Source organism: Macaca thibetana, chromosome 4, assembly GCF_024542745.1.
Source record: "Macaca thibetana thibetana isolate TM-01 chromosome 4, ASM2454274v1, whole genome shotgun sequence".
Taxonomy (NCBI): Eukaryota; Metazoa; Chordata; class Mammalia; order Primates; family Cercopithecidae; genus Macaca; species Macaca thibetana.
In genome coordinates, this window is record NC_065581.1 from 67,217,904 (window position 1) to 67,238,303 (window position 20,400).

The following is a 20,400-nucleotide window of genomic DNA, read 5'->3' on the forward strand; positions in this document are numbered from 1 at the left end:
ATGCACTCAATTATGTGCAGGTCTCATCTAGTTCTCTCCCCATTGCCCTAGGGGAAATGGGACTCGGGAACCAATACAAAAAAACGCTGATCCTATGGCTACTGCTATTGCTATGAGTAGAAGTCTAACATCTGCAGTTGCCATTCATAAAACTGGCAGGGTACAAGTAGGGTAAATATCTTGGCCCTTCATAGTTCTTGACATTGACATTACATATTGAATTTCTCTCTATTTTTTTTCTCCTGACTAATGTTTGATTGCTATATCCTCATTTCTCTATAGGTTTCAAAGCACTTTTACAAATAGTATCATCTGACCTTCAAAAATCCCTGTGGAACATTTTCTATTTCCATTTAATAGGGAAGACACTGATCCAGAAAGGTTAAAGGACAAACCCAAGATTAGCGTAACAGATCAGTCACAGAATAATAGCAATTAGAATCCAGGTCTAATTCCTAATTTGTTATTAACTTGTGACTACTTCTTAAAAGATAACTACTATACTGTACATTCTGTGAGACAGAAGAATATCACCCACTGATATTACACAGCAAATTCCTTACGTGGTATCACATAAAAACACAAAAATGTCAATGAATAATAAAACTGAGTACCCATATAAGCACCTGTAAGACACTGAAATGTACGTCTTTTGGGGTTCTTTTATTATACATTACGGCACGTGAATGATCATGCGACAAAACTAGATTCCGTTCTTACAGTAACAGCCATTTCCTTTATGTCTACAGGAAGACATCTTAAGAAAATACCCAAAAAAGTTTCCTTTGTAACCAGAATTTTCATCTTTGCAAGAATTAAGAGTGCTTCCACATAAACTTCATTAACCTGAAAGGTTCCAGATAATATTAATGCTGTTTATACAACTCTCAAGATAGGTAATAAAGAAGCATTTATTACTAGCTTTTTATCTATAATGTGAGCAAAAGACTCAAAGAGAAGTCTGTATACAACTTGGTCAGTCATTTATAATTCACACCTTACCACTTCCAGGAAGACTGAAGGGAAAAAAAGTCGAGAGTATAAGAATAGATTTCATATACAAGAGAAGTGTCAAGTTATATAAAATATCTGATTTTAAAAGCCCTATATTCCCAAGTAGAGTAAATCTGCAAAATCAGTAATAGATATGGTCTATGGTTCAGAGTTCTAATATGCTTATAAATCTATTAATATGCTTATAAATCTATATGCTTATAGATGCATATAGATTTATAAGCATGCTTATAAATCTATTAATATGCTTATATTATACATGCTTATATTATAAATGTATTAATATGCTTATAAATCTATAGGCATATAGATTTATAAGCATATCAGATATTATAAATCTAATATATGGATTTATAAGCATAGATTATAACAGTATATAATCACCTTCAAGGTTCGTAAGTTATAAAACTTGATTATTACATTGCACAAATACGGCTAAAATGATGATGACTAAGTAGTTAAAATTTTACCCTTAAGTAAAGAAAACTGAAGAAAAATTGAAAGAATCAAAATATTATAAAGGAAAACAATAAAGTTTAATAAATTACTAAGGTAAAAAAATTGCTTTATAAGGCAATTTTAACTCAATTATCCCCATTTCACTTACTGTGTAAGTTATAGCTGCCAACATTCCGATCAAGGTCAGAGAACTGATAGAAAATGACAACGCAGCTAAACCATCTGTGAAGAAAGAAAAACTGTTAAAAATGTACATATACACTACTCAAATACTTATATTTGGCAAATCAACATAGAAAGCTGAGCGGCTTACATATTTTGAAAAAATAAAAACCACTATGTATTACCGTATTCTTGAAGTGCTAACTCCAAGTGGAGAAAAGAGTTTCTAAAGGACTTTTTAAAAATTGATTTGTAAAAAATCTTTCAGACTAGCTGAGATTTTCTTTCCTTCACCTCTTAAAATTAAGAGGAAAATTACTGGCTAATTATTGGGCCCAAAAAGAGATCAGTAAAATACCAGATGTTCAAAAGGTGATTAAAAAGATCACATGGCCTTTCTTAATGGCAGACCCTGAGAAATAACATTTCATAGGAAAGCTACTGACCTTGACTCTTTCTCCCTTCTCCCCTCACTCAGTCTTGAGACTTTCAGTTTCTTTGTTCTTAATTTTCAAATCAGTTCTTAATAGACAGTCAAAAACTAAAATCTTAATTAAAGAGTTTATTTCACTTTTTAACTTGAAAGGAGAAGCTTGCCCACTTGGCAGAAAAATAAAAGCAAACACACCTAGAAAATAGATTCAAAAATACACACACACACACACACACACAAAAAATACTATGCTAACTAGTTGGATTTAGGAAATTATCTAAAGGAAGGTCAAAGAGTGAGGGGCAGGAATGATACTTTCACATAAATATATCAAATTATGTAATAAAACACTATGCAAATTTGAATATTCTTAGGTAGGAGCAATACTTTTTCCAGTTTTAAAACAGGTCCTATTAGGCCTGTATTGATCAAGTTTAAATGCAAGTCCTGTGGAACCAAATACAAGGTTTCGATTAATTTAATGTATTAACACTAATCTTTTATGAGTACTAATAAAATTATAATGATCTATCATCTTAAAACTCATGTCTCAGTTTTGTATAACGCATAGAGCATATTATTAACAAATTCACAACCATGCAAGGCAAATTTTTAAGCCTTAATTTTTTAAAACTACTTTTTATCAAATCAAAGACATTTTGATGCTGTTACTTTATTGATCATATCAGAAGTATCAACAGAACATGTTCATACAACTAGGAGGGTCTGAAATCTGGCTGATAATAATTTTAAGGTACTATCACTTGTAAAATATATCTCCCAAACAGAGATGTAAAAATCTGAAAAATTATGTGCCTTAGAAATGATAAAATAGACATGTTGACATATTTGGCCAATCAAAATGTTAATATTACTAATAGTCCAAATCATCTGAACCAAATAACTCAAAATTGATCATTATTAATTATTCCCATTTGGATAAAAGATGAATAAAAACATGTGCTGAAGATACTTGAAGATGCATTCTCTTTACATGTTAGGGGGTCTTTGATCTGGGCATATACATCTTTATGATATAATAAATCCTATTGTAAGCAAGTTGTAGTATAGTCACAAAATGCATTACTCTGCTGCAATAAAAAGGAACTACTAATACAAATGAATTTTAAAACATTATTTCATGAAAAATGCCAGGCATACACAAAAAAGAATCATTAATAAATGGAATCAGAATTCCACTTACAATATTCAAAAAAAGCAAAACTAATATAACTAATATACAGTGGCAGAAATTATAACAATGGTGCCTCTCCTGGGAGATGATATTAACTGAATGGCATACTGCAAAAAAATTGCTGGAGTGATGGATGTGTTCTATACCTTAACTGCAATCGGTTACAGTGACTGTATACACGTATCATGAGATCTATGCATTTTACTACATATAAAGCATTTTCTTAAAAAAGGTTATATAGGCCAGGTGCAGTGACTCATGTCTGTAATGCCAGAACTTTGGGAGGCCAAGGTGGGCGGATTACAAGGTCAGGAGTTCGAGACAAGCCTGGCCAATATGGTGAAACCCCATCTCTACTAAAAATACAAAAATTAGCTGAGCATGGTGGCGGCTACTCAGGAGGTTGAGGCAGAAGAACCACTTGAAACAGGGAGGCAGAGGTTGTAGTGAGCCAAGATCACGTCACTGTACTCTAGCCTGGGTGACAGAGCAAGACTCCATCTCAATCAATCAATCAATCAATAAAAAGGTTTACACCCTTGATGCCTGAAAAATGCAATGCAAGGAGGCAGGATGAGAGACAAAAGGACTAAAATTTAAGAATAGTTGGGTAACTGTTTTGGACTTACATAGCTGATCTAGAGTGATAAGTAACATGTATACTAGAATATGGTATTTAACATTGGAGACAAAAAAAAAATAAAGACTAAAGAGAATGTAATTACAAAAAAACAGAATAATGCTACCTATCTAATCACCAATTCAAGTTATACTAATACTCAAAGTATAACTTATGAAATAATGTTTAGGATAGAAGAGTAGTTACTCAAGATATCTAAAGGAGTTAACTCCAAGAAAAGAAGCCATTAATTTATCAGCGATAGAATCAAGGTATATAAATCTGACGATTCAGTATTAGTAGATGCCAGGCCTGCTACCCTTATTCTTGCTGGTATCAGTAAGATATTAATGAATCACAATGTACAACATGAGATCTTAAGTGGAAATGAAGAAAATTAAGAACTCATACAGCAGACTGCAAGACTTAATTTAATCATTGTTTAGTATTGTACCTGGGTAAAAAGAAAGAAGTGCTGCTCAAAGAATGTACAGTACCTATTAGAATAGTCAAAAAAGCAATTTTTCTGCATAATATTAATAGAAATAAGTACACTAGGTATCTTTAAAAATAAGGTTGCTATGTTCAAATGCACAAGGAATTTTTAATATGATACACAGTATTTTAACATCACTTTCTAACGCCAAAGTTATTTTTTCAATGATTAAGCAACTTTCTTAATCTAACCCATGAGCCTTTTTTTTTTCTGTAAAAACCTAGGTCACACAGAGTAAGTTAAGGAAAACTTCTAGAAAAGCCATGCCAAAATATTTTGATGAGGTAAATTTCTAAAACAGTATTTAATTCATATAAAACCTCTGTAATTTATATTTTATATAAAAGATGATTTAATCTCAAACAAAAACATAAAGGTTCTCTCTTACTAATTAAAAATTAAAAATGAAACCCAATATACCCAGTATATTTCTTTAGCATATTATTTTATATTATCCTAAGTGAATTAGAAATTATAAGAGCCTCACTGCTAAAATACTTTGAAGAAAAGATTAAATTTTCTTTCAACATGGTAATTTTATGAAGAGGTCAAGAAAATAGCTACGTAATAGCTAGAAGGCTAAAAGCAAACCTTAAGAATGCAATACTTCTAATTTGTCTAGCATTAGGTTCAAAACAACGAGTTAGAAAAACTGGAGTTAAATTTTTTTTTTTGAGACAAAGCCTCGCACTGCCTTGCTCAGTCCCCCAGGCTGGAATGCAATGGCGCAATCTCAGCTCACTGCAACCTCCACCTCCTGGGTTCAAGAGATTCTCCTGCCTCAGCCTCCCGAGCAGCTGGGATTACAGGCACCTGCCACTGCACCCAGCTAATTTTTGTATTTTTAGTAGAGACGGGGTTTGGCCACGTTGGCCAAGCTGGTCTCAAACTCCTAACCTTGTGATCCACCCCCAACCCCTCAGCCTCCCAAAGTGCTGGGATTACAGGCACGAGCCACCACACCCAGCTGAGGTTAAATTCTTAACAAAATACAAATAGACTGCTTCTCAAAAGTTCGAAGTATCAGGAAATATAAATTACTATGTTTTTTTTTAAAAAAAAAAAAACGACACTTACGACTACTTCCAAGTTCTTCAAATAGGAACTTCACTTTTTCCCACTCTGTAGAATTTTTGTTATTGGGAACATTCAATGGAACAAAGGCACTACAAAAGAGAAAATAATTGTTTTAATAGCTTTAAAGATAAAACGTTAAATTAGATAGTTTGAAACTCAAATTATTTTTCTCCAAAACAATAAATAAATAAAATCTGTACTATGCACAGAGGGGAGTGAAGAGTTAAATACCTATGCATTTACTTCATTGCAAATTTGTTTTAATAGTTGTATTACTGCATTCAGTAAAATTTCCCTTGTAATCCCGTATGTTTTCTGCACTTAAAATACTTTATTATACATTAATAAAGCTGGGAAAAAACAAAAAATAAACATATAATATTTTGAGAATGTACCATAGGTTTTAGACGATCAAAACAATCCACAAAAAAGGTTAAGGACATCTGTATTAAATCAGTAAAGCAGAATGTAAATATATGCAATTATTTAAGAAAAGAAATATATTAGAATAAACAGTAAATGTCTCACTGTGGAATTGGAAGTGATTACTTTTTTATTTTTCTATTAATATATCTTTCAAGATTCTATCCAACAGACACAATGAAAGTAGTTTCAAAACTATTTGTTTTTCAACCCACAGGTGAAGAGGAACTGTAGAAATAATAGAGATAGCTAGCATCCTAGGATCTGCTCTATGATCTTAGACTGGGAAAAGGTAGAATAAATAAATGTTCACTTTATTATCTAGCCCATATCAATAACAAGAAGATAATCAAGAGATTAAGGTAAAGAGCTGGGTATCCCTTAGGTTGCATATGGGTAGGAACAAACAGGAGTAGGAAGTAAAAAAAAAGAAAAAAAGAATCCCTATTTCCTATTGCTACTGATAACTCTTATTTTAAAAATGACTGGGCACAGCATGTCAGGAGGTTAAATTTCTAACAATCTGCATTGACTTCAGTTTACTATATTCTTCTTAATCTTCGAGACTTATTTCTCCCCACTTTTAGAAAAAAAAAGGTGCTTACTTACAGGCATAGAGGAATAAATGCGGAAAGTTTATTATCTGTTGACCGAGGTATGAAATCAAACAAAGAGCAGAGGTGTGGAATCAAGAAATAAAATTATAACATTTTTGTATATCATACATCCATAACACAAATATAAACTAAGCAAGAAAAACTACCTATATGATATTCCTTTATTTGAACAGAGTTTGTTCTGGATATCCCAGAAAGTATGTTCTGAATTTGTTAGTTGGGAATAACCAATCTGTGAGAGTGGGAAAACAAAAATTTCTATATTGTACAAAATACCACCTATCGTACTATTAAAAAAGAAATATGTATTAGGATATCTAAAAATAGCATTCATACTCATAGGGCTCAATATGCAATATTCTAAAACTCAGTATGTCAGTTTTAGGTAATCAAAGATATTGTACAGAAAGAGAAGAAAATTAATTAACCCTTGCTCTTGATGACACACGTTCAACTCCTGAGCAGAATTATCTAGTAGTTCAAATATTCAAAAAAGAGTAACACCAGAGGGAACCTTATATAACCAAAAAAAAACTAAAAAGACTAAAAAGACTAAGTGACCCACACTACTATCAGAATGACTTCAGGAAAATACTTCGAAAGCATCCATCAGAGAGTTAACATTTGAGCACTTAGTATTTTAGGTATAAACGAAAGCACAAATTCAAAGCAGGTTCCTAAATCACTTTACCACCAGGATTTTATAATCTAAAAAACCGACCTAAAATATTTTCACATAAACTAAGAAAACATCCATAAGTCGAACTCAAAATATGGCAAAGGCACTAATTAATCAACACAGACCCTGGCCTTAATTCTGCAGGACTCTGATGAACCCGGCTTTCCTTTTTCAATGGAACTGATGTAGGGTAAGAAGACCCAGAGGGCAGAGCAGAACCTGACTGGTATAAAAGCATGTCAACCTTTTAACCACCAGAAAGAATAAACCACTGTTCATTAGCCAAATAGCAGCCCCACAGACAAAGATCTATAAAGAAAAAGAAATGCCTACCAACAGATGAAAAGGCAACTGAAGTCAAAGTTATAATACAGATACATCAGTTCTGAGGAAAGAGACAGCAGTTAAGATTATCAGGTGTTTAGTATACTAAATGAAATGGTGATGACATTAAAGTAACCAAGAGTTAGTATACAACGGGATTTGTGTGGTAGAAAGGTTCACATACTTTTAAAATTTCAGCCCTTCTAGAAAAAAAAAATGTATACAGAGCACCTCAGCTTCCAAAAACACAAAGTATTAGATTAAGCCATTTATGACTAGTGTTCCATTATTGGAATATTAAGCTTGTGGGAGTTATTTATATTTCACTGCTCAAGGTCATCACCAAGGTCTGATTTTTCACTAAAAAAATTTGCAACCTCTGGCATAAATGGGTTAAAATACAAACTAGAGTCTAGTAAGACAAAACTTTTCCCTCATGCCCTTGAAAACAATAAAACTAAAAAACTGCTTAGTAAAAATATTTTCTACCCAATCTGATTCACTGAATTAGCTTAACACACATTATCTCTTCAGAAAGAGACAAAGAAAAAGCTAATGAATTTCAGTAGATATGAAATGGAAATGATGAATTCAGCAGACTGAAAATAAGATGTTCACTTCTTACACTCCATCACCAAGTCAATTCATATTTATCTTCCAAATAGCTTATGTTTCTTCCTCTCTGTTCTCTTGGTAACCACTGTAGTTCCAAAGCTCACCTGAACTTATATAATGGCTACTTAACTGATCTTCCTACCTACTATTTACATACCACTTCTCCAACCCAACACCCAAAATCCTCTTGCAATGCATCCTCCACAGTGTTGTAACTCTTTTTTTTTTTGAGACGGAGTGTCACTCTGTTGCCAGGATGGAATGCAGTGGCTCAATCTCAGCTCACTGCAACCTCCGCCTCCCAGGTTCAAGCTGTTCTCCTGCCTTAGCCTCCCAAGTAGCTAGGATTACAGGTGCACACCACTATGCCCAGCTAATTTTTGTATTTTTAGTAGAATTCACTATGTTGGCCAGCATGGTCCCGATCTCTTGACCTCGTGATCCACCTGCCTGGACCTCCCAAAGTGCTGGGATTACATGCAGGAGTCAGCATGCCCAGCCCACAGTGCTGTAACTCTTAAAGTAAGGTCATATATATTTATTTTCATGCATTCATGTACACAAATATATACACATCTTCACTGTCTTTCAATTACTCAGTAGGACAAAATTAAAAATTTCTTAAATATGGCATGTAAGACCCAGAGTCTACTCACCTGGCTAATGTCATATCCTGTCACTTGCCCACAGGAACACTTGAAACATCACATTACCCTTCTTTTTTTGAGGGGAGGGGAAATCTAAATTCACATCATACTTTTTATGTCATTCTTCAAACACTCCATGCTAACCTCAGCCTCCCAGTTAATATATTTTATAGACTGAATTGTGCTCCCTAAAAATTCATATGTTGCTGGCTCTCTGCTCCTCCACTCTATAGAGAGCCTCATCTTTGCAGCAGCACCAGCCACATCACTGAGACATCATGGTGGAAGTGAAGGGCAGAGTGAATGGATTTGGTCATAGTGGTGCCTGGTCACCAGAGCTCCTTTTAACCCTGGCAAAGGGAATATTGTTGCCATCATTGACCCCTCAGTGACCTTAACTATATGGCCTAAATGTTCCAACATGACTCCACCCATGGCAAGTTGTAGGGCACTGTCAAGGCTGAGAACTGGAAGCTTGTCGTCAATGGAAATCTCATCACCCTCTTCTTACAGGTGCAAGATTTCACCAAAATTAAATGGGATGATTTGGGCGCTGATAATGTTGTGAAGTCTACCAGCATCTTTACTACCATGAAGAAGGCTGAGATTCTCTTAGAGCAGGGAGCCAAAAGGATCCTCATCTCTGCCCCTTCTGCTGATACCCCCATGTGATGGGCCTGAACCATGAGAAGTACAAAAATGGCATAAAGATGGTCAGCAATGCCTCCCGCACTATCAACTGCTTCATCACCCTGGACAACTGTGGCATCATGGAGGGACTAATGACCACAGTTCAAGCCATCATTGGCACTCAGAAGACCATGAATGGTCCCTTTGGGAAACTGTGGTGTGACAGCTGTGAGGCTCTCCAGAACATCATCCCTGCCTCTACCTGTGTTGCCAAGGCTGTGGGCAAGGTCATCCCTGAGCTACAGGAAGCTTACTGGCATAACTTTCCATGTCCCCACTGCCAATGTGTTGGTTGTGGACCTGATGTGCCATCTGGAGAAACTTGCCAAATATGATGACATAAACAAGATGGTAAAGCAGGCATTGGAGGGTCCCCTCAAAGGCATCCTGGACTACCCTGAGCAACAGGTTGTCTCTTCCAACTTTACTAGTGATACTCTTTCACCTTCGATGCTGGGCTGGCCTGCCTTCAACAACTACTTTTTCAAACTCATTTTCAGATATGACAACGAATTTGGCTATAGCAACAGGGTGGTGGAACTCATGTTCCACCTGGCTTCCAAGGGGTAAGAGCCCCTGATCACCAGCTCCAGCAAGAGCACAACAGGGAGAGAGAGGCCCTCAGCTGATGGGGAGTCCCTGCCACACTCAGTCCCCCACCACACTGAGAATCTCCCCTGGTCACAGTTTCCGTGCCAGATCCCCTGAAGAAGGAGGAACCTAGGGAGTACCACTTTGTCATGCACTATCAATAAAATCCCCTGTACTCAACTCCCCCAAAAAAAAGAAAAAAGAAAATCCCTATGTTGAAGCCCTAACTCCCAATGTAATGGTATTTGGATACAGGTCCTTTAGCAAGGGAATTAGGGTTAAATGAAGTCAAAAGTGTGGGGCCCTAATTATCCCATGGCATTGGAGTCCTTATAAGAAGAGGAAGAGACACCAGAGAGTGCTCCTTCTCTCTCCTGCACCCTCTCACTCTCCCCCTCCCCTTCTCCCTCTGCAAGCACAAAGGAAAGGCCACGTGAAGACAGAGCAAGAAGGTGGCCTTCGATAAGCCAGGAAGAGAACTCTCACCAGAAACCAAACTTGCCAGCACCTTTAACATAGACTTCTAGCCTCCAGAACCATGAGAAAATAAATGACTGTTATTTAAGCCACCCAGTCTATGATACTTTGTTATGGCAGCCAAAGCAGACGAAAACAATATACATGTTATTCATCTTTTTCATTTGTCAAGTCAGCTGACCAATTCCCATTCCTTCAAATCTCAACTCAAATATTACTTCCTCTTAGATCTCCTGATTCTTCAAGGCAGAGTAAGAACCTGCTCCTCTACCATCAACATCTGGTATGTATCTCCTATCAGAGCACTTAAACACTGTAATTCAAGGTATGAATCTGCATGCCTCCACAACGTAAACCTAGAGGACAGAGACCATGGTCCTCTATCTTTAGCCCAAAGATCTAGCATAGCATCCAACACATAAGTGTTCCAAAAACGTATGAGCTACATGAATCAGTTAAATCTAGATCACGGCTTTGCCATAAAATTATCTAGTTTTATCTTAAAAGAAACTCTGAATATGCCATCTTCAAAAATATTTCAAGACCTTTTGTCAATCACTTAACCTAAATGCACACCTCATTCAAACATTTACATATAGTAATGAGAAGAACACTGTCCTAGATGGCTGAAACGCTAATAATCTTTAATTCACTACTCTCTTATTCTGACTGTTGCAAAGATTTGTAGTTTTATTGGTGATTCTCATTCATGTTCTAAAATAGGAGTTGGCAAACTACTGGCTGCCTGTGTTTATAAATAAAGTTTTTCTAGAACACAGTCATGTTCTTTACGTATTGTCTGATTACTTCTGAGCTACAAGAGAGACACAGAGACCATACAGACAGTAAATCTAAAATACTATCTATGCTTTAAGAAAAGTTTGCTGATTTCCACTCTAGATAATTCAGGTTTACATACAAGGGACATCTACGTTAACAAGGGAAATTAACATAAGTAGATTTAGCTTTCTTTAAAAAGCCAAAAAAATACTTTAGAAATATACTCGGTAGCTAAAATACATAGAAAAACCACTAAAAAAGGTGCTTACAAAAAGTACTCTTTTTCATGACACATCAAGGCAGGTAAAAATAATTGAAAATATGACTTGACTATAAAACACATGCATCCTAAGAACTCCGGGAACTACAAAAAGTTACTCAACAATTTTATTCCTATTACAAGTTACATATAATAAGTAATTTTTTTATTTATGGAAAGTTATGTATTGAAAATTGTGAGACTAAATTATAAACAGAAACTTCAAAAAATTAATTAATTCCTAATGTATTTCCTAACATAAAAAAAGAAAGACTAATGACCTATTTTTAACAAAGATAAATGTCTTCCATTAACAAGGATAAATTTTAGATGTACAAACAAATAAGCAAAATGTTATTGATATAAGTATAAAAACAAGAAGAATTAAGAAAGGAAATTCACTGACAAAGATTTAAAGACTGATAGGGTCAAATCTGAAAAGATGCACAGACAAGGATTTTCATCAAAGTGTTATTTATAATAATGGGGAAACATTATAAATGTCTAAGCAGTTATCACTAGAAGATGAGTTAAATATATTTTTGTATCCTTAGAAGGAAATGAAATGTAGTCAAAATTGATGGATCTACACTTACTATCCTGAAGAGATGCCCGCAATATGTTAAGAAGTAGATTACCAAGAATTATATAAAATATAATCACATTTGTGTAAAACTAAAACATGTAGGGTGCATGCAAGAAGGGAGGTGCACTCTGCATGCACTCAAGCACATAAAAATGTCTAGATGAAACGACAGACAAAACTGTTAAATTGTGGCTATTGTTCTTTGGAGATACAGAGAGTGGATTGTTCTCTTTTTTTTACATTTTTTTTTCTTTCCTAGATTTTTCTGAATGATCCTTTTATTATTTTTTTTCAAATAATTCTATTTCCATTTCATGGTTAAAAAAAAAAACCAAGACTTACCCAACTAAAAGAAGCAGTGCACAAATCACAACAAATCCCAAAGTATACTTGAGTGCCGTTTTAATTTGCTAGATGCCAAGGAGAAAAAAGTATAACATTTAGCAAGCCCTTTAAAATATAAAATATTCTTGCAAGAGTTTAACAGTACCTTCACATCAGATACACGCTTACAGTCAAAGGTTTCAACTAAGGTTGAAAACCTTAAAATTTAAAGAAAACGGATATACTACATCTTAAGTATCTTTGCAAAATATGAGATTTTTAAAATCTTTTCAATAGTTATGCCCTTGTAAAAACCAAACCACCTAAAGTATAGTTGATTCTCCAGTAGGCATCTTGAGTAAAATTATCAGAATATGTAATACTCCCGCAGACAGCAATCAGAATCTACAATGCCCCAATCCAATTCATCAAAATGGTTTATAATAATCAACACAATATACACGTTTTTGTTTGAGTATATACATGAGTATAAATATATAAATACATACATAAATATTTATGTATTTATATTTATACACATATTCATAAATATTTATGTATTTATGTATGTGTATATGTGTATATATACTTACATACATTAATATATATTTCATACATATATAACATATGCCAGGCACTGATAAGAACATCACATATGTTAACTCATTTAATTCTCATAACAACTCTAAGATAGGCTGTTCTCATCTTTACTTTAGACATAACGAAGCTGAAGTCCAGAGAAGTTAATAATCTCTCCTAAGGCACATAGGTTATAAGTGATTAAGTAAGTACTTAAGACCAGGAACTTGGGAATTTAAAAACTATGTTTTGCTTGGTGCCTATAATATACTCCAAAGGCTAAGAAAAGCAAATAAAGACAAAGCTGGACATTCTGAATATGAATTAAAAAGTGAATAATAATCTCATTTTAAATCAGTCAGAAATAACATTTGTGCTCTCAGACTAATGAAGTATCTAAAAATGATCTTTTAAAATTTGAATGAATGTTTCACACAGTAAGTTCTTATTCACAAAGGGGATAAGATATCCCTTAGGAAAAAAACTGAAGAAAAGATAAAGAAGATCCTAAGATCAACCAAAGGGTAGAAGAATGTGCACTCTGGAAGAAGTGAAAAAGACTGCATAAATCTCATGGAGATTTTATTAAATTTGCAACTAGCTACCTTACTTTACATACCCTGGTTTTTCCAAATATAGAGTAATATAGTATCTGCAAATAACAGTTTTGACTCTCTTTATAAATATTTAAATGTCTAATTTTTTTTCTCTAACACTATGCTGATTATCACTCTAAGAGTCATTTAAAATACTGCTAATTTACTTGCTCCTAATCTTAATGCCAATGCTCTTGAGGTTTTAAGCATGATTAAGCATGATGCTAGCTTTTGACTGAATGTATTTATTTCTATATTTAAATACAAATGTAAACAAGGTATAAAACAAAATCCTGTAAGTCAAAAAGATAAGACATTTAGTCTTATTGTACAACTGTTCCCCTAAATTACAAAGTATTTGATTTTGACATATACCTTTTAATATACATTTTTTCTTTGGCCTATTAATTACTATATACTAATAGATTTCCTGATTTTCAGTCACCCATGCAATTGAGAGACAGGCCCAACTCAGTTATATAATATTAATATATTTCTAAGATTCTCCTGAATTATATTTACTATTATTTTAATTAAGATGTTTATACCAATACTTAAGTGATAATGATCTGCAGTTTTGAACACACATGTGTGCTGTATTTGTCAGGTTTTTAAAAAGTCAGTCTTTTTTTTTGAGACAAAGTCTCACTCTTGTCGCCCAGGCTGGAGTACAGTGGTGCAATCTCGGCTCACTGCAACCTCTGCCTCCTGGGTTCAAGCAATTCTCCTGCCTCAGCCTCCAGAGTAGCAGGCCCCCACCACCATGCCCAGCTAATTTTTATACTTTTGTACTTTTACTAGAGACAAGTTTTCGCCATGTTGGCCAGGCTGGTCTCTAACTCCTGACCTCAGGTGATCTGCCCACCTTGGCCTCCCAAAGTGCTGGAATTACAGGCATGAGCCACAGCACCCGTCTAAAAAGAAAGTCAGCCTTATCCTGGATTAGTAAGTACAACCTGTAAGTGCTCCTTCTTTATGCTTTTGAACAGGGGCCAGGAAACTACATTCAGTGTGCCACATCTGATTCATTTTCTGTTTTATTGGATTATAAAATGTTCATTGTCTCTGAATACTTTTAACACTATAATGGCAGACTTGAGTAGCTAAGACAGAGACCATATAGCCCACAAATCCTAAATTATTTACCTCCTGGCCTTCTACAGAAAAAATTTTGTATGCCTGATCTAGAATTGCTTTGTCTAAAATAATAGTCAAAAGCCACATGTGGCTAGAAAGCACTTGAAATGTGGCTAGCTTGAACTGTTGTGTAAAATACAACCCAAATTTCAAAGACTTAGTGTGAAGAAAAGAAACTTAATATTTCATTACTAGTTTGTTTGACTATATTTGAAATAATATTTGGAATATATTATGTTAAATACAATGTATAATTAAAATTAATTTCAACTGTTTCTTTTTATTTTAATTTAGCTAACATTGCATTTCTATCAGACAACACTGCTCTATAAAAAAATCCAGTCATGTCATTCTCTGAAAAAGCAGGAAATATTATTTTTCTTTCCTAAACTGAGGCCTCTAAAATAAAGATACTTACAGTACATTTACTAGTATCATCATCATCCTTTTCTTCATAATAGAAGTAGACAAAAGGGATCCAGAAGAACACACAGAACAATATAACAGAATATAAAGCTGTGGAAATAAATAATAAACCAAGTTTTACTAAATACGTATGTACTTAATCACAGTTATCTATATGTGTATATACATTCACTTAACAAATTCACTACCCTGATTCCCTCTACTCATAACTCTTTCTATATAGTATATGATGCCCAAATAGCCTTCTCTGTCCCATGTCCCAAGAGATCAACAGTACTATCAGAATAACAACCTATAATTCAAGTTAACTTTGCAGCAATTTTTTTTTTTTTTTGACACGGAGTTTTGCTCTGTCGCCAGGGCTGGAGCGCAGTGGCACAATCTTGGCTCACTACAAGTTCTGCCTCCTAGGTTCACGCCATTCTCCTGCCTCAGCCTCCTAACTAGCTGGGACTACAGGCGCACGCCACCACGCCTGGCTAAGTTTTTGTATTTTTAGTAGAGACGAGGTTTCACCGTGTTAGCCTGGATGGTCTCAATCTCCTGACCTCGTGATCCACCCGCCTCAGCTTCCCAAACTGCTGGGATTACAGGTGGCAATTTCTAACAATAGTAATAACTGGGTCCAGAACAATTGTGGCAGCTGACATATGAGCTCTTACTCTGTACTAACTACAATGCTGAGAACTTCCTATAAACCATCTCATTTAAATGAACTTTAACTTTTGTGTTCATTCCAACTTAAATTTGAGTACACTTGACACAACATTTGCTATTCCGGCAAGTTAAAGAAACAGCTATAAATAATATGGTCTTTTTGATATAAATAATTTTCTCATCTTAAGTTTAAAAAGTATGCAGTATTACACAACCAATCTTACACAAATCAAAACAGAGAAAAGGTAAAAAGAATAGTAGAACAGTAAAATTAGATCTCTATTTACCCATCAATGGACATTGGAGTTGCCTCCAAATTTTGCAATTTGTGAATAACGCAGCTGTGAACATGGAAGGACAAATAGCTCTTCATGATCCTGTTTTCAATTCTTATATTCAAAATTAGATTCAACATTAACTGATAGGAATTACTATTTATCTGCTTTTTTTTAAAAAAAAAGTTAGATTTGAAATACTTTTAACCAGTAGTCAGTCAAAATATTTATTTAAATTCAATATAGAGTTTAAGTTACGCCAAAGATATAGTACCTTTAACAATAAAAACAGAAGAAGGAACATTTGAGACTTAAGCCTAAGAAACCTGTTCTTAAAATCTGTATTTTCACATTCATTTGTTTATACGTATTCATGAAAAATAATAGTACCAGTATAATTATACAAAGCAATTACAGAATGATAATCATTGTACTCCTTTATAAAAGAAAGCAACTGTTACCATCTCAGACCTATAAGGATGGGTACTAACAAAAAACAATAATAATGACGTGTGTTGTCAAGGTTGTGGAGAAACTGAAACCCTGTGTGCTGCTGGTAGGAATGTAAAATGGTACAGCAGCTGTGGAAAACAGTATGATGTTTCCTAAAAAAATGAAAACTGGCATTACATATGATACAGCAATTCCACTTCCAGGTATATGCACAAAAGAGTTGAAAGCAGGGTCTCAAAGAGTTACTTGTACACCCATGTTCATAACTGCATGGTTCACAGTAACTAAAACATGAAAGCCACCCAAGTGTCAATTGATGGATGGATAGAGAGGCAAAATGTGGTATACATAAAACAGAATATTATTCAGCATTTAAAAGGAAGGAAATGATATATGCTACAACACAGATTAACTTAGCATAACTAGGACATTATGCTAAGTGAAATAAGCCAGTCACAAAAAGACACATACTATACGACTCCACTTATATGAGGTACTGAGAGTAGTCAAAATCAAGGAGACAGAAAGTAGGATGGTGGTTGTCAGAAGGAGAGGGGAAAGGCAAAATAGAGAGTTCCCGTTAAAAAGGTATAGTTTCAATTTTACAAGATGGGAAGTGTTATGGAGATGGATGGCACCAATGGCTACATATTATGAATATATTTAATACCACTGAATAGTATACTTGAAATAGTTAAGATGGTTAAACAAATATGGAAAAAATGCATATTAGTAATGTATAATAAAATCTAAATTACTTATTGTGTTGGAAGAAATGACTTTAGAGTTAAAGAATTTTCTTAACATTTGCTAGCCTTATCTCATTTATCTGGAGGACACTTATGAAACAGCCCTACTACATGCAATACAGATAAAAGAAACTCAAATCAAACAGGACCCTAAATAATCAACAGAGGGGCAGAGTTAATTTATACTTAGCAATCACAAAATGTCAACATACTGAATTTGGCACTATAGACATTTAATGAAATTTATGCAGGCTTTTAATATTATGAGTAACTAATAGTGACAATAAATCTTTTAGGGCAGTGAATATTGGTGTTTCTACTACAAACCAAGGAGTAGTGAGTTTTAACATTTCTATTACAAATCTAAGAGCCAACAGACATAAACATTTATCTACAAGGAACTTAAATTTACAAGAAATAACCCCATCAAAAAGTGGGCAAAGGATATGAACAGACACTTCTCAAAAGAAGACGTTTACACAGCCCACAAACATATGAAAAAAAGCTCATCCTCACTGGTCAATAAGAAATGCAAATCAAAACCACGATGAGCTACCACCTCAAGCCAATCAGAATGGTGATTAAGTCAGGAAACAACAGATGCTAGCAAGGCTATGGAGAAACAGGAATGCTTTTACACTGTTGGTGGGAGTATAAATTAGTTCAACCATTGTGGGAGATAGTGTGGCAATTCCTCAAGGATTGAGAACCAGAAAATACCATTTGACCCAGCAATCCCATTACTGGGTATATACCCAAAGGATCATATATCATTCTACTATAAAGACACATGCACACGTACGTTTATCGCAGCACTATTTACAATAACAAAGACTTGGAACCAACCCAAATGCCCATCAATGATAGACTGGATAAGGAAAATGTGGCACATATACACCATGGAATACTATACAGTCATAAAAAAAAGTAAGTTCATGTCCTTTGCAGGGACATGGATGAAGCTGGAAGCCATCATTCTCAGCAAACTAACACAGGAAACAGAAAACCTAACATCTCATGTTCTCACTCATAAGTGGGACCTGAACAATGAGAACACATGGACACAGGGAGGGGAACATCACACACCAGGGCCGGTTGGGGGGTGGGGTCAAGGCGCAGGGACAGCATTAGGACAAATACCTAATGCATGTGGGGCTTAAAACCTAGATGATGAGTTGATAAGTACAGCAAACCACCATGGTACATGTACACCTGTGTAACAAACCTGCACATTCTGCACATGTATCCCAGAACTTAAAGTAAAAAACAAACAAACAAACAAACAAAAAAAAAAACAAAAAACTGTAACAAGTATTCCAAAGCTTTAAAAACTTAAATACAAAATGCCATTTGTAAATCACCCTGAATATCATGCCAATATTATGATTAAAATAATCAAATAAAATAATTTGTGTAAAATAGAAAAAAAAAAGAAACTGAATTAGCACAACAGACTTGAGTAGGCTGACAGCCTCACACCAAAAACTTTGATAAACTAATAGGTGGAGTAAAGTTTAGCTTCAGTCTAAGTATGCCACTTGTGTCTGTTACTTGGTGGGCTTGGCCTTTAGATAGCCAAACAGCCTAATGACTATTTTATAAGCATTCCTGGTGCTCCTAATCTTGTGTGATAAACAATCTTTTGAACACCTAAGTTATCATTATATTTAATTAGCATAGCAAAGTGTAAGACAAATTCCTGTACCTCAATAAAAAGACAACCTTTTTTTAAAAATGGGCAGATTTCAATACTTCACTTTAGAAAATATACACAATTTCTGGGCATGGTGACTCACACCTGTAATCTCAGCACTTTGGGAAGTCGAGGCAGGAGGATCACCTGAGTTCAGGAGTTCCAGGCCAGCCTGGCCAATATGGTGAGATCTCGTCTCTACTAAAAATACAAAAAAATTAGCCAGGCATGGTGGCAAGCACCTGTAATCCCAGCTACTCAGGAGGCTGAGGCAGGGGAATCACTTAAAACCAGGAGGCAGAGGTTGCAGTAAGCCAAGATTGTGCCACTGCACTGCAGCCTGGGCAACAGAGCAGGACTGCATCAAAAAGAACAAAAGAACGAAAGAAAGAAAGAACAAAAGAAAGAGAAAATATATACAATGGCCAATAAGCACATTTTAAAAGATGCTCATCACCGTAAGTCATCAGGAAAATGCAAAATAAATCTAAATGGCTAAAATTAAACTGGCAATACCATGTGTCGACAAGAATGCAGAACAACTAACACTATCATACTTTACTTGTAGGAGTGAGGTACAACACTGTAAAAAACTGTTTAGTAGTTTCTTACCAAGTTAAACATACACCTATCACATGACCCAACAATTTTCTTCCCAAGCAATAAGGCACAACAACTTATGTTAAAGGACTTCTGCCCAGAGAAGCTTGGTTGATTCGCAGAGTCCAGGGCATTTATTGGAGACTTGCAAAACAAGCGTATTTGCCTAAAGTGACCAGTTTTGATTACCAAAGCTACAGACTGCAAAAAGGAAAGCAAGAATTCACCAAAAATTATGTTTTTGAACAATCTAAACAGGTCGGTAGTGCATGGTTCCATATACAGCTTTACAAAACCACCTTTCAATTAGTAACATAGAGAACACACCAAGGGCTAAGTTTCTGGTAGTCAAAGGTAAGCCACACAGGCAGGACCTCCCTGAAAACATATAAGCATTCAGCAATATTAGGTCTACTGCATTAACTCTTTCACAAGAATGATGTTCAGAGAAACATCATATGCAGTGATCAAAAACTGGAAATGATCCAAATGATCATCAACAAGTGGATGGATAAGCAAACTGAGTGATACATTCACATAAAAGATGATCACACAGCAATAAAAAAGAAACATGAGATACAGATGAATCTCATAGACCTTGTGTTGAATAAAACAAGCCCGTACACAAGAGTACCTTTCTATGATTGAACATAAGGAAGTTCTAGAATTGACAAAACTAATCTGAGAAGTTAAAAAAAACGGGGCAGCTATTGACTTAAAAGATGTATGGCAACCAAAATTCTCATGCTGCTGGTAAGAGTGCCCACA

General features: G+C 34.8%; 1 protein-coding gene across 2 annotated transcripts in view; it reads right to left on the reverse strand.

Annotated features, from left to right (window-relative positions):
* Positions 1-20,400, reverse strand: part of LMBRD1 (LMBR1 domain containing 1) — a 151,252-nt gene that overhangs the window by 69,471 nt on the left and 61,381 nt on the right. For both annotated transcript variants that reach the window (XM_050789717.1, XM_050789716.1), the window contains exons 4-7: positions 15,198-15,295; positions 12,486-12,553; positions 5,456-5,544; positions 1,622-1,695 (exon numbers count right to left, since the gene is read on the reverse strand). In XM_050789717.1, the coding sequence (XP_050645674.1) occupies positions 1,622-1,695; positions 5,456-5,544; positions 12,486-12,553; positions 15,198-15,295 (329 nt within the window). The remainder of the gene's footprint in view (positions 1-1,621; positions 1,696-5,455; positions 5,545-12,485; positions 12,554-15,197; positions 15,296-20,400) is intronic.